The sequence below is a fragment of the Hirundo rustica genome, chromosome 3 (genome assembly GCF_015227805.2).
Source record: "Hirundo rustica isolate bHirRus1 chromosome 3, bHirRus1.pri.v3, whole genome shotgun sequence".
Lineage (NCBI taxonomy): Eukaryota > Metazoa > Chordata > Aves > Passeriformes > Hirundinidae > Hirundo > Hirundo rustica.
The window spans coordinates 109,771,175-109,783,190 of record NC_053452.1 but is presented as its reverse complement, the minus strand read 5'-3'; the positions used below and the strand labels follow the sequence as shown (position 1 = coordinate 109,783,190).

At 41.4% G+C, this 12,016-nt stretch overlaps 1 protein-coding gene across 7 annotated transcripts in view; it reads right to left on the bottom strand.

Annotated features, from left to right (window-relative positions):
- Positions 1-12,016, bottom strand: part of KLHL29 (kelch like family member 29) — a 390,113-nt gene that overhangs the window by 132,441 nt on the left and 245,656 nt on the right. For 5 of the 7 annotated variants that reach the window (XM_058419935.1, XM_040059653.1, XM_040059657.1 and 2 more), the window contains 2 exons: positions 5,651-5,792; positions 4,366-4,914 (listed from right to left, as the gene is read on the bottom strand). In XM_058419935.1, the coding sequence (XP_058275918.1) occupies positions 4,366-4,914; positions 5,651-5,792 (691 nt within the window). Of the gene's footprint in view, positions 1-4,365; positions 4,915-5,650; positions 5,793-6,280; positions 6,362-6,978; positions 6,997-12,016 lie in introns of those variants that run through there. The other 2 variants (XM_040059661.1, XM_040059662.1) reach the window with 2 other exon arrangements.

Below are 12,016 nucleotides of genomic sequence, written 5' to 3'. Positions count from 1 at the left end.
ACTAATTAGCATCTGCTTTCTTTTCCCACTAGTTAAGGACTGCAAACCAAAGAATTATAGAACACAAATACTATGGAAACGAACATCAGTATTTTCCATGAACAGCCACAAATTAAACCCCATGATGTCCATGGTTAATTTTACAATGCAGAAGTACTACAATAAAATACTCTATTTTCCTCATTTTTTGTGTTAGAAACTATGCTTCAAAGTATATCAAGTTTATGAAGGGAGTATGTTTCCAAATGTGTAACCGACCTCAGAGTCCATGACGGAATGTTTATGTTCTACATATGTCAGAGGTATCCATCAAGGGCTCAGTTTTGGATTTACAAGTCTTGAATACCAGGAAGCATACTGCCCCAGGAAACAGTCAAGGACTAAACCTCAGCTTCTGCAAGGAAACCAATCTCTTCCAGTCCTTCATCAGACTGATTAATTCCTCTTTGTTTGGCTCAGCTGGATTGGCAGGCACACAGACGTTGGTCTCTGCCACTGTGTCATGGCATGGGACACTGGTACCTTGTGTCAGAAATTGAAGGAATGATTTTTCCTCTTCCCTGCAGGCACATTGTGCAAGTGACAATTTGTGCTGGCCACTTCATGTAGCCTGAAGATCCTGAAAATATGTTTGAATATTCTTCGCAACTCTGCATTTTCTGAAGAAGCCACGTAAAAATTTGGCTGTGAGAACTTCAGTGGATTTTCACTGAGTACATTTACAATTAACATCTTTATGTTTCTGAATATTCTGCTTTATTAATTTTTCTGGCACTTTAGCTTCTAGAGCAAGGTTTAGGACATGGATCGAAAACAAGGGCTGGTTCTGTCCTAAAATTTTTGGTTGCATGTCTGTGTTAAGGTGTCATGGGTTTTGAAGTCAGCTAGGAGTATCTGGCATATATGCTATCCAAAAGGAAACTACAGGCCAAAGTAGATGCCTCCAAAACTCCTGTTCATTTTGTATGATGAAAGACCCCATGCATCTCACAAGGCAGCTCTACAGTTCCTCACACGTTGCTAAAAGATTAATTCCTAGGAAACTTCATTTATGTCTCTCATAATGTAACAACTTTACAAATTCACTAAGTAAATAGATCACATAGCTGAAGTTAACTTGTATTTAAAGAATATAACCCATCCTGACCAAGATTTCCTAATCCATGCACAATTTTTCTTACAAATAGTTTCAATGGAATTAGGTAAAAAAACACCGGACAATGACATATCTGTTTTACATCATGGCTGTTGTTACCAAAATGCATTTTTTGCAGAGCCATGAAATAGCTCTTCCAGTCATGTGAGATCTCTTGACCTATTGCAAATAAGACAGCATTTAACTTTTGGCAACTTATTTGTTTATGTGTATTTAGAAACAGCTGAATAAGAAACCTAGTTCTGCACAAACACAGTAAAAAATGGCCCAAACATGCACACAGCCAAAGGAAAAATAATTATCAGAAATAAAACATGATGTTTCAGCTCCCTAGGAAAATTTAAAAATATAAGAAACCCTATCATGTTAACCAGCAAGAATTGTTCTTTCACTTAAGGGATAGTTGGGCAATTATTCAAACCTGGACAAGACTGGATTGTCAAGTGAAATAATAATTCAGAATTCCACAGGATAATGAGATAGATCTCAAGCCCATTAGCAGTGGCCCTTATTATAATACCAGCCAAGGTTCCCCAAGAAAGAGAGAGAATATTTAAATGAAACTTGTAGGGAACTAGTTTGAACTTGTATATTTGAACAGCTTAGTACTGTCTCCTAGTTTCCATTCATTATTGGAGAGAAAGGTATCTGTCTTGTAAGACTGTGAAATCAGTCAGGCTTTCAAGACTGAAATCCCTGAGGGCACAAACTAAAACATAAAATAATTAGAAAATCAAGCCACATTAAAACTCATGGAGTTTATTTTAAGAATCTTATTCTAGTGAGATTTTAAGGTCTGGTTCAGCACCCAGTTGTCTCCTCTTTCCTGATTGTTTCTCTCTCATTCAGAACAAGCAAATCCAACATATATCTTCTCTGACTTCAGGTGTGTCATAAAAGATGACAGCTTTAGATGTAAGGGCTTTTTAGATTGGAAACAGAGGAAGGGATTACTTTATCTCTATAAAATAGGTCCTACTTATGCGACATTTGTATATGCATGCTTCATTCTGTTCTGTTTGTTTGCTTTTAACCACTGTGGGAATAACTCAATAGCTGGTGGTCACAGAGAAGCTCCCTAATCCTTGGAAAAACAGTTGTCTAGCCTGCAGTTTATGAGGTACAGTACAGTTAATGTGTCCGCAGTTGCCATGGATAAGAAATACTGCTTGTTTTAATATACTCCTTATGATCTTTCTCCTAGGTATAGGAGTTTCCAAATACAGGAGCAGATCTAGGTCTGGCATGCCTGGCATCCTCCAGTGAGGAACTTTGCTCTGCACCTTAATGAACAACTCCTGGGCTAACTGGTCTCTGTGGTGCTTGGACTATTAGACTAGATCAGGGTTTACAGCAGGTTAAGCAAGAAGGCTGACTAAGAATTTGTAAATCAAATATTAAAGACTGATTAAATATTTTACGATCTTTTTACTTAGGCTTTGATGTGAAGTTTACTTCATCTGCTATCCAGAGATCTGCTGAAGGTTAATTGATGGAAGAAGAGTAAATAACAGCTCAAACTGCTGGCCCTAAGTATGCGAGGCATTTAGGAGTATTCCTAACCTCAAGTGTGCAGTCACTGACGTGCTCATTTGTCTCACTAGGTTAGTGTCACTAGGGCTCAGATATGTGATCAAATTACTGCTATGAAAGTGGTTTAAGCTTATGTGTTTTCCCTTGTATTGTATATTTGCACGTCTCCAGTGACATCAAGTAATCCTTTAAATTGTGTTAATTTGATCATGCATCTGAGTACCCAGTGCAGCAAATTGGGATAGGTGGCTATGGAAAGTGGAGATGATGCCTCTTACAAGACAAATAGCTCCTATGGAGAAGAGAGACATCCAGCAGAACACAGCCTACCAGGATCAGAGTATAATCTCTCCCCTGTCTCCTTCTACAAAATCAATGGTTTGTAACTTATAAACGTAACCTGACAAATTGCTTTTGTGGACTTTGGGCTTTTTTTCTCTTTTTTTAAAGGGAAAGAATTAACAATACTCTTATAATCGTTGGTTAATTTTTGGCTACCCAACTGGGCTGGTGTCATTTAAAGCCCATCTAGAGAGAATTCAAAGAAAAATACAGAAACTCATCATCCAGCAAGAGCCCTCATCATATTTGTGGTTTGGAGCTGAAAACTTAAAAGAAATCCAAAGATCTAGTTTTACAAAAGTACTGCTGAGTTTGTATCTGAGCTCCCTTTCAAGGGAACTTTGGTTAAGGGTTTACACATACCGAAGTACAATTTATGTAAAGAGCAGGAAGAGTTATTGGACTAATCATTTTTAATAGAGATTCCTTGTCTTTAATTCTGAGCTACACAACAGAACTTAATAGCTTGTGCCAAATAAATAATTTACACATGGATTGTGTCTGAATACAAATGCATACATAAAATATCACAGATCTTAATGAAGGTGCTGTTTTTTTACAAAATCAATTTAATTGATTTTGCTGATAGGTCTGCATTAATATTTTCGTAAGCTCCATTTTGCTTTACCTGTACATGTGGCCCAGTCGTGATTTGTAAGGGAGGAAGGGAAAACTCTGGAAACGCAATTAGAAACTCGGCACACAGAGCTTTGGTAGTTTTGAAGTGTCTGGGGTAAGACAGTGGGAAATAACACTCCACTGTGACCTGGCAGAGAGGCTCATTTACAAAGTACTCCTCAGAAAAGGTCAACCTCTCAGAACACTCATGACTATTCAGTCATGTGTTTTGCAGCATTTCAGCCCAATGAAGCTGGTAATTGTGAGTTTTCCCCTTAAGGCTGAACATGTTGGGTTGTTTAGCTGCAGCCAACTTTGACTTGTGTTTGGCCTCAGCTCCTACCAGAGTGCGGAGAAGACAAGGGCTGAAGAAGGTGGTCATTGTTGTGGATGCAGCCAGGAGAACAGTGGTCGGATGGAAACATGGGGTATATTTCACAGGGAGAGGCATGGGATGATGGCTGCTTTAACCCGGGAACAACAGCTTATCTGATGGGCCTGAAAGGTGCTTTTCACTACCTTTCGCCCACACCTTGTCGAACCTCCTGGTAACACGCTGCTTTTTGCCATCAGTAACTCACAAAAGCACTGCACTTTAGAAAGCGTGTAGGCAGCTGCCGTAGCTGGCGGGCCCACCAGGAGCGGCACGGATGCTGAGGGCCAGCGGCCGCCCACCCCCGCTGCGCGCCCGAGGAGGCCGAGCTGGCCCGCCTTACCTTTGGGGTGCCAGGGGTCCGTGAACTCGTACTTCCCCACGCCGATCGTCCGCAGCATCTGCACCCCGTTAGCATTGTCCGGGCCGCCCACCGCGGCCGCGCTGGGGGGCAGCGGGGCGGCCGCCTGCCCGTTGGTGGCGGGCGCGCCGCTGGGCAGGGTGGCCGAGGGCAGGGCCGGCGGCGGCGGCGGCAGCATGGGACAGGCCAGATGGCCATTGCCCACCGCCCCGGGGCCCGGGTGGGCAACTGGGCCCACGCCGCTCATGGAGGACATGCTGAGGGGCTGGCTGTTGGTGTACAAGGGCTGGCTCTGGAGGTTGACCACCATGTTGCTGAGGGGCTGGGAGGGCTGCGGCTGGAGCTGGTAGTGGCCTGGCATCAGCGGGAGCTGGGGGGTGACGTGCGGCGGGAGGGAGGGTGTGACGCCGATGACGGGGGCCTGGACGTTGGCGGCCGGGCTGAAGGTGGGCGGCTGTGTCATCCCGTAGGAGTGCGTGATGAGGGCGGGCTGGCTGCCCGCTGCCACCGTGGTGACCCAGGGTGCTGCACCTGTGGCACGAAGGAAGGCCGGCAATGGTGGTGGGCTCAGCATGGGGGAGAACAAACACCAACACCCTCGTCCTTCCCCTCCCACACCTGTGGATGGCACCGACACGCCCCGCTGCACAATACCTAAAGCAGTTCGGGATCTGGAGCCGTTCCCCAGCAGTAAGTACATAAAATTACTGCAGTGATGTGAGCACAATTGTTAAAATACTCATCAGGTGACATGTGGCATGTTTGCGGTTTTATGTATTTTGCACTTTATGCAGCTTTAGCACACGCTTCCAAGAAAATTAACCTCTTTCTCAACTGTGCTTTCACGGCTCCCTGACAAACACTCCGTGTGTATAATAATGGTCTCCAGCCACTACAAAGACATTGTAATTAGGCGTCTGGCATAGTAGCACAATGTATGATATGTGTCTGGAAGCAGGAAATCATTTCAGGTAGTTCTGGACATAAAAGAAGTCTTAAAGTATTACAGAGTGCCTTTCCCTCTAGTGAAGGCAGAGAAGGATAAAAAAACCCCTGCACTAATGAACTTGCAGCATCTTAATACATTCATATCAGCCCTGGCATAGAAGAAATTTGAGGGGTCTTTACAATGAGGGAAAACACCTGTTAAAGAATACAGAAAGGGCTCACAATGAAGCCTAATTGACACAGGTAAATGGAGATAGTGCATTTCATTTGCTTTGAATGATTTTCCCTGGTAGAATTACAAATAAGATTAGAGACATACCTGGGTTTTCATTCTCCCTCATCTGTTTAGATGGAGGCTCATCAGTGTCCCAGGGCGTGGACTGATTGATGGGTGTCTGTCCCCACCTGACACTTGTTGCAAGTCCTTGAGGCTGATTTTCAGTCTTGGAAATGCAAGGTGTCTACCAGAGAGAAAGAAAAATACAGAATAAAAATGTTTTGACTGCTGGGATTAATTATGGTTCCTCATAACTAGTAGCTTGCTTGTTGGTTACAGTCCAAGAGGACATCCTAAGATCTTTAAATATCATTCAGTTGGGGGCTGGACTACATGATTGCCAGAGGTCCCTTTCAACCCTAACAGTTCTGTGATTGTCCTCCAGGCTTGCATGAGCTGTCCACATGGAAATACAATATATTTGAAAAAAATCACCTGGAAATTTAATAGATCCACCTTAAACAAAAAAAAAATCCACAACAAACTAGTATTTTCAGAAATAAATCGCTTCATTTGCCTTTAAAAAAAAAACAAACCACCCAACAAACAACAACCCAGATACAGTAATATCTACTCAGTGGCAGCTATGTAAAATGGAACAATCTTCTGTTTGCTCAATTTCTTCCAAAAATAGTGAGTTTTGTTTAGCAGGAGGCAGAACAAGATACTTACTTACAACTGTAGGACAAATTACTGTATAACAGTAAAAAGAAGTCTTCGTATTTACTGTCTGTCAACCCTTGAAATTGAATGCCAATAAAAAGAAGCAGCATATCATCCCTGGCTGCTAAAGTGGGTATGTTGGCAGGTCTTCAGAGAGGTTAAAATAACTATAAAGTAGGGGAAGGACTTGGTCTGAATAATCAGCAAAGCAGACATGATTTGAAAGAGATCTCCTGATGAAGAAACTACCACATGGATTTAAATGCTATACCAGACCCCTGCTGCAGTTTTAGGGTCCTTACCAAACAATCATGCCTTTGCTGAGAAAAGGCTTGTAGAAAATAAGGGTGCTCCAACAGGTCTCATTTATTTATGGCTGCTGTGTATTTCATTGCTGGAAGATTAAAAGTTTTTTGTTTTGTTTTTACTGGTGTCAGAACCTCTAAGGCAAGCAAATGGAACCAGCTGCCTATTGCTGAGTGAGTATTGAAGAGTGAAGCCATAAAGAACAGGGGACCAGTCTGAGCGATTGGCTGTTTGCCTCACATCTGGGAAGTAATTTAGCTCAGAGATGGGGGTACAGCAGCTTCATAAATGCCCTGTGTCACACTGTACCAATGAAATCTCTGTCAACACCAGCAGCCTGTTCACCCATCACGAGTACCTCAACCAGCCCATGAAAGGAAGCCATTAGCAAATCCATTTACCCCTCTGCAAATTCATGCACACCTTACCCAAGCCAAGCAGTCATTCCTCCTGTCTTTAAATCCATGTAGGCCCTGATTCTGCCCACCTGCCCCTCTTCCTGACCAGCATACCCACTAGCACCTGCCCTCCTCCAATGTTCTCCCTTCACTCAAGAGCCTCTGACATCTCCTGACATCCGCTCCCTTTTCTACCTGAGCTTTATCCTCAGTGGGCTCCTGGGGTCAGGAGTTGTGTGTGCAGACCTTGATAGAGGACACAGGTTTTGCTGCGCTGCTCTCTTTGCTCCCAGAAGACACAATGGGAATACTTCCCCCAATAGAAATGCTATACTTTGTTAATGCAGATATTCACAGGGAAATATGATTCTTAATATAATTTTTCCTATGACTGTTATTTTTCAAAACTCATCAATTTATTATTTTCCATAGGTTTTGTTGTTGTTGTTGTTGTTGTTTTTTTCTTTTTAAATGTTATTTCTCTGGAATTTTTTTCTATTCTTTTTGCACCAAGGACAATGATATTCTGGTTTTAGATTCACATTTACTTCTGTCCTCACCATTTCAACTACCTCTATAACTTTTGCAATTGAAATAAAAATGAGTCAGAAAAGACATAAAGGGTGGACATGCAGACAAGTCAAGAGCTTTAAGAGCTCTGCTCTATTCATGTTGAAGAAAGGGCAGGAGGGGAAGAAATAAGTCTCAGTTTTGAAATGCTTTCTATTTATAAATTGCCCTGAGAAAATGATTAATCTGAATACCTTTAGCTTTTACATTGTACAAGGTCTTTGACACAGGAAGATATAACACCGCTGGTGGTTTACCAGTTCGGGTAGCAGTATCCCTTTGGATCTAGCTAAACCGCTTAACAGCAGCCAAAGCACTCTGCATTAGAGAAAATAAAAAAAAAAAGACCAAACAGCATTCTCTGCCTGTATATCAGCTAAAATATTTTCCACAGAAACACCAATACTTATTCTAAAGTAAAGCTTAATTCAAAAAGTAGATGAAATGTAGAGAAATGGGTATTTTTAGGAACCAAAAGGAGGATTCATGACTCAAATCACACCCTGTGTATTTTGCATGTGACATCTGTGTGTTGCATTTCTTTGTTGTGTGAACTGGGTCTTACCAGTGGTTTGAAATACATACTTATTGTGAGGCATTGTCAAGACAGGCAGCATCTTGTTTAACTTTGTTACATTCCCAAGCCGCTTTAAAACAGTGTTGATGTAAAATAAGAGAGAAAAAAAAATTCCTCTACCTTATATAATACAGAATGATACACATGCTACAATTTTAAAAGAACTCATGTTTTTTCCAGAATGGATAAAGAAGGGCATATGTGCCTACAGCTCTCCTAAATCCTACAAAAATCCAGTAGCTTATTTTGGAACTTGTTCTTCAAGAAACCTAGAGCACTGTAACAGACACATGTGAAAGTGATAGAGTCTACAGCCAAATCTAGACCTAAATTCCGTACTTTTAGCACTAAAAAAGAGGAAGGAGTTCATCAGGTTTGCTATCAATAAACACTTCTCCTTCACTTTCACTAAATGTAGATTTTGTTTCACTAAAGATGCTCACAAACCCTGCTTCTTAGAGGCTCAGTGGATTTAAAGACACAATCCAGAAGGCTGCTTTCAAACTGTACTCCTGAACTTGTGTTTGATCAGAAAGTGACAGACATCAGTTGGTATGAAATCACAACACACGTCCATGAAACACAGACAGTAATGGTGATGGAAACAGAGAAAGAGATTACTGAACTTCCTTTTAAAATGTATACATACTTCTGGCCTCTGATCTAATTTCTGCTTTTTTTTTTCTTAATACATGAAGGGTAACATTACAAGTGTTATGTATCTCTGATCTGATTGCAGCAATTACCCATTTGCGTCTCAGGAAAGCGAAATTATTTCCAGCCTTATCAAACAAAGGAACTTTCTGTCCATTCGCTCAGGCCCACGACAGCGCTCTATTTGATGCTTTTAATGTACAACACAAATGACCAAAAAATGGCCTGTATTATGCTAGTTGTGCAGGAGGAAGAGCTGTGTTCCATTAGTGATCCACAGACTTCACAGGAACTAATTGTACTATGTTACACTTTTATCTTTAGCTTTCATGTCAGATGCTTGTTTGAATTAAACATGGAACACGAAAAAAGGAAATGCATTACAAAATCTACTGGGTATACATCTCTGCCAAAAGTCTATTTACATGAAAAGACCAAAAGGTTTCTAAAAGGTCTGTTAAAGCCTGGCTAGTCAACAGCAGCATTGGCTAGTTAACTGCCTGAAATTCCTGGCAGACTACAAAGACTACTTAAGGAATCATCAGCATCTTTCTAGCACCCATAAAATGTTCAATTTGTGCTCTTTGCCATGGATAGAGCACCCCAAAATCAAATCTCATGATTTTTTTTCCCTCTTTAGTTTGAAGCCACCATTAAGAACCAATAAAAATGATCAGCTGAAGTCTGCATTTCACCACCTGCCACTTTGAACTCCAGAAGGAAGCAGTCTCCCAGTTTTAAGGAAATTAACCACAATACAGATGTACAGGCAGAAGAGAACAAGACAGAACAATTCTGGCATTACATGAGACTAACACAGACAAGTTGCCAGACTGTCAATTTTTTTGTAGCTCAAGCAGTCATAAACCATGGCCCATAGGCAACTGTAATTGTTGTACAGTTGGTTCACTGAACCTTATTATATTAAAACATTGAAACCTTCAGATTCGTGGGGCTTTTCAGAATATCTACAAGAAAGTTCATGAGTTCACAGCCATCAGCTGCTTGGGAAGATAAAGACTAGGAATTAGTGATTTGGTCTATACTGCATCATGGCTATATATGGCTACTCTTAGGGGTTGAGGAGGCATAGCTACAACTAAGCCTGACTTTAAGTCCTAAGCTTTACAAATCTGTAATGAAATAAAATCTAAACTTTTAGTAAGACCTTTTTTACATCAATGGAAATATAAAACCTATTGGACTACTAATAGCGTCAAAGAGTATGTTAGTGGACTTCAAAAACCTAACATAATAACCACACAAATCCAGTAACAAAAATTCCAATACAATCTTCCCCAGTCTTAACACCACCAAGCACCTCCTGGAAGGTCCTTATAAACACATTTGAGCAACTTCCCCAGAGCTTCTGGAACCACTTACATACATCCTGCTATGACTCAAAGTGCTAAGACCTATTCTAACATTTTCATGAGCAAAAAAGAAGAAATCTGGAAAGAGGGATACTATTTGTGATGCCCAGCAATCAAAATGGTTTTACTAAGACCTTCATTTAAAGTGATGGATGAGAAGTAGCAAATCTCTGTTCCAATTTTCCAAAAGAGATTGGGAATGGCAGCTTAATACCGAGAGAATGTATCCAATATGCAACCCAGTCTATTTTCTCTTCCCATTGAAAATAAAAAGGTTAAGATGCATGCATGCACAGAGGCAAACTTTCCTTCCCACTGATTCAGGTTTATGGCCTGTCAGGGGTAAAAGCGACTTCAGTTTAATGAGGGAATTCCTTTTAAAGCTGTTCTTTATGCCTCTAACTGATAATGACTGGTGGCCCTGGTTGGGTTTAAAGTCTGAATGTGTCTGATGCTCTAAAAAGTTCAGTGGTCTCTGCACCAGAGTTTATAGACTAATTTTTAGTTCACACTATTAAATATTGCATGAAACAGGTACTGTTTGTAGGCACACATGCAAAATCTGAACCATAAAGGGATAAATCTTCATCTGGAGTAAATTCCTATATGCCGCTGGACAGGACCCAAGTATATTTCTGACTTTAGTCCATGGCCAAAGTAGCTCTTAAGGATGGAAGCAGAGCTTTTAAAGATGCAGTGATGACAGCAATATCTCGGTAGCACTGGCTTGTGGCTGGGCTACAGAAATTAAACTGTTGTTTTAAGAGATGGATGTACTACAACATATTAAAAACCTAAGAGATACCGACAGGCCAGCGTGCAAGAGGAACAGAAAGAACAGTCCTGCAGTAAAACCTCATTCAAGGACTTGCTCATGGATGGAGAGAAGAACTCATCTACCTTACAGTTCCCATCACCAGGCAATTCTGCGATGACACAGCACTGTTTTTCTCTTCGTAAAACTAATGTGGGAGCCGCAAGAAAGAGAGTAATACAGTTAACTCACAGGAAAATGTTACTACCCTGCATTAAAGACAAAAGAAGTCTAAGTACCCTCTTGAGCAGACAGAGTAATTCAGTACTTAAACTCCTTAAACACCATCCAGCAAGGAGCCACCAGTCAGAGCGAGCTCTGGAGCACTATGGCACAGCCTTCAGAGACACATGGCTCAGCAGTGGGGTAAAGTCTGCACCCGTTCTAACTTTGCAGAGGATTTAAAAACACTGCCAGCCTCGAGGTTAATGACACAGGCTTGGAGAAACTCACAAGTGCAGTCTGCCCACATCCCTGTGATGGATGCACTCCACCCCTTAACCAAACTGCGGTAGTTTGGTACAGGCTGCAAAGGAAGTGAAGGTCTGATCCGTGTCCAGGCCAAGAACTTCTCTAGTTGCAACTTTCTCTCTGAAAAACCATGATGGAAACAGTGACACAGTGAGCATCAATGCACATGAGCTGGGGACACTGATTGTGTGATTAACACATGACTAGCTGGTGGCTTTTACAAGACTCATTAATCAAGGAGCAAAGAAATTTAGGGTACAAGGAGACTCATGCAGACCTTCTCCATCACATGCAATTGAACTATAACCCAACCACTTTATTCCATAAATATGACAACCTATATAAGCCTTCTTGAGCTCTTCTGGACAGGCAGCCTGGTTGCATGGCGGTAATCTTTCCCTGAGCTGGGACAACTCTCAAGAAGGCCGCTCGAAACGGCAAGACCTTTAATCAATGGCAGATCTGTCAGGAACCTAAATTAATACTAATGAAACATTACTAATTCATGTAGCTACTCAATATTAATTATTATCAACTTATTATAGATAATTCCATTAGCTATAACCCCTTGTCCAAGTCTGA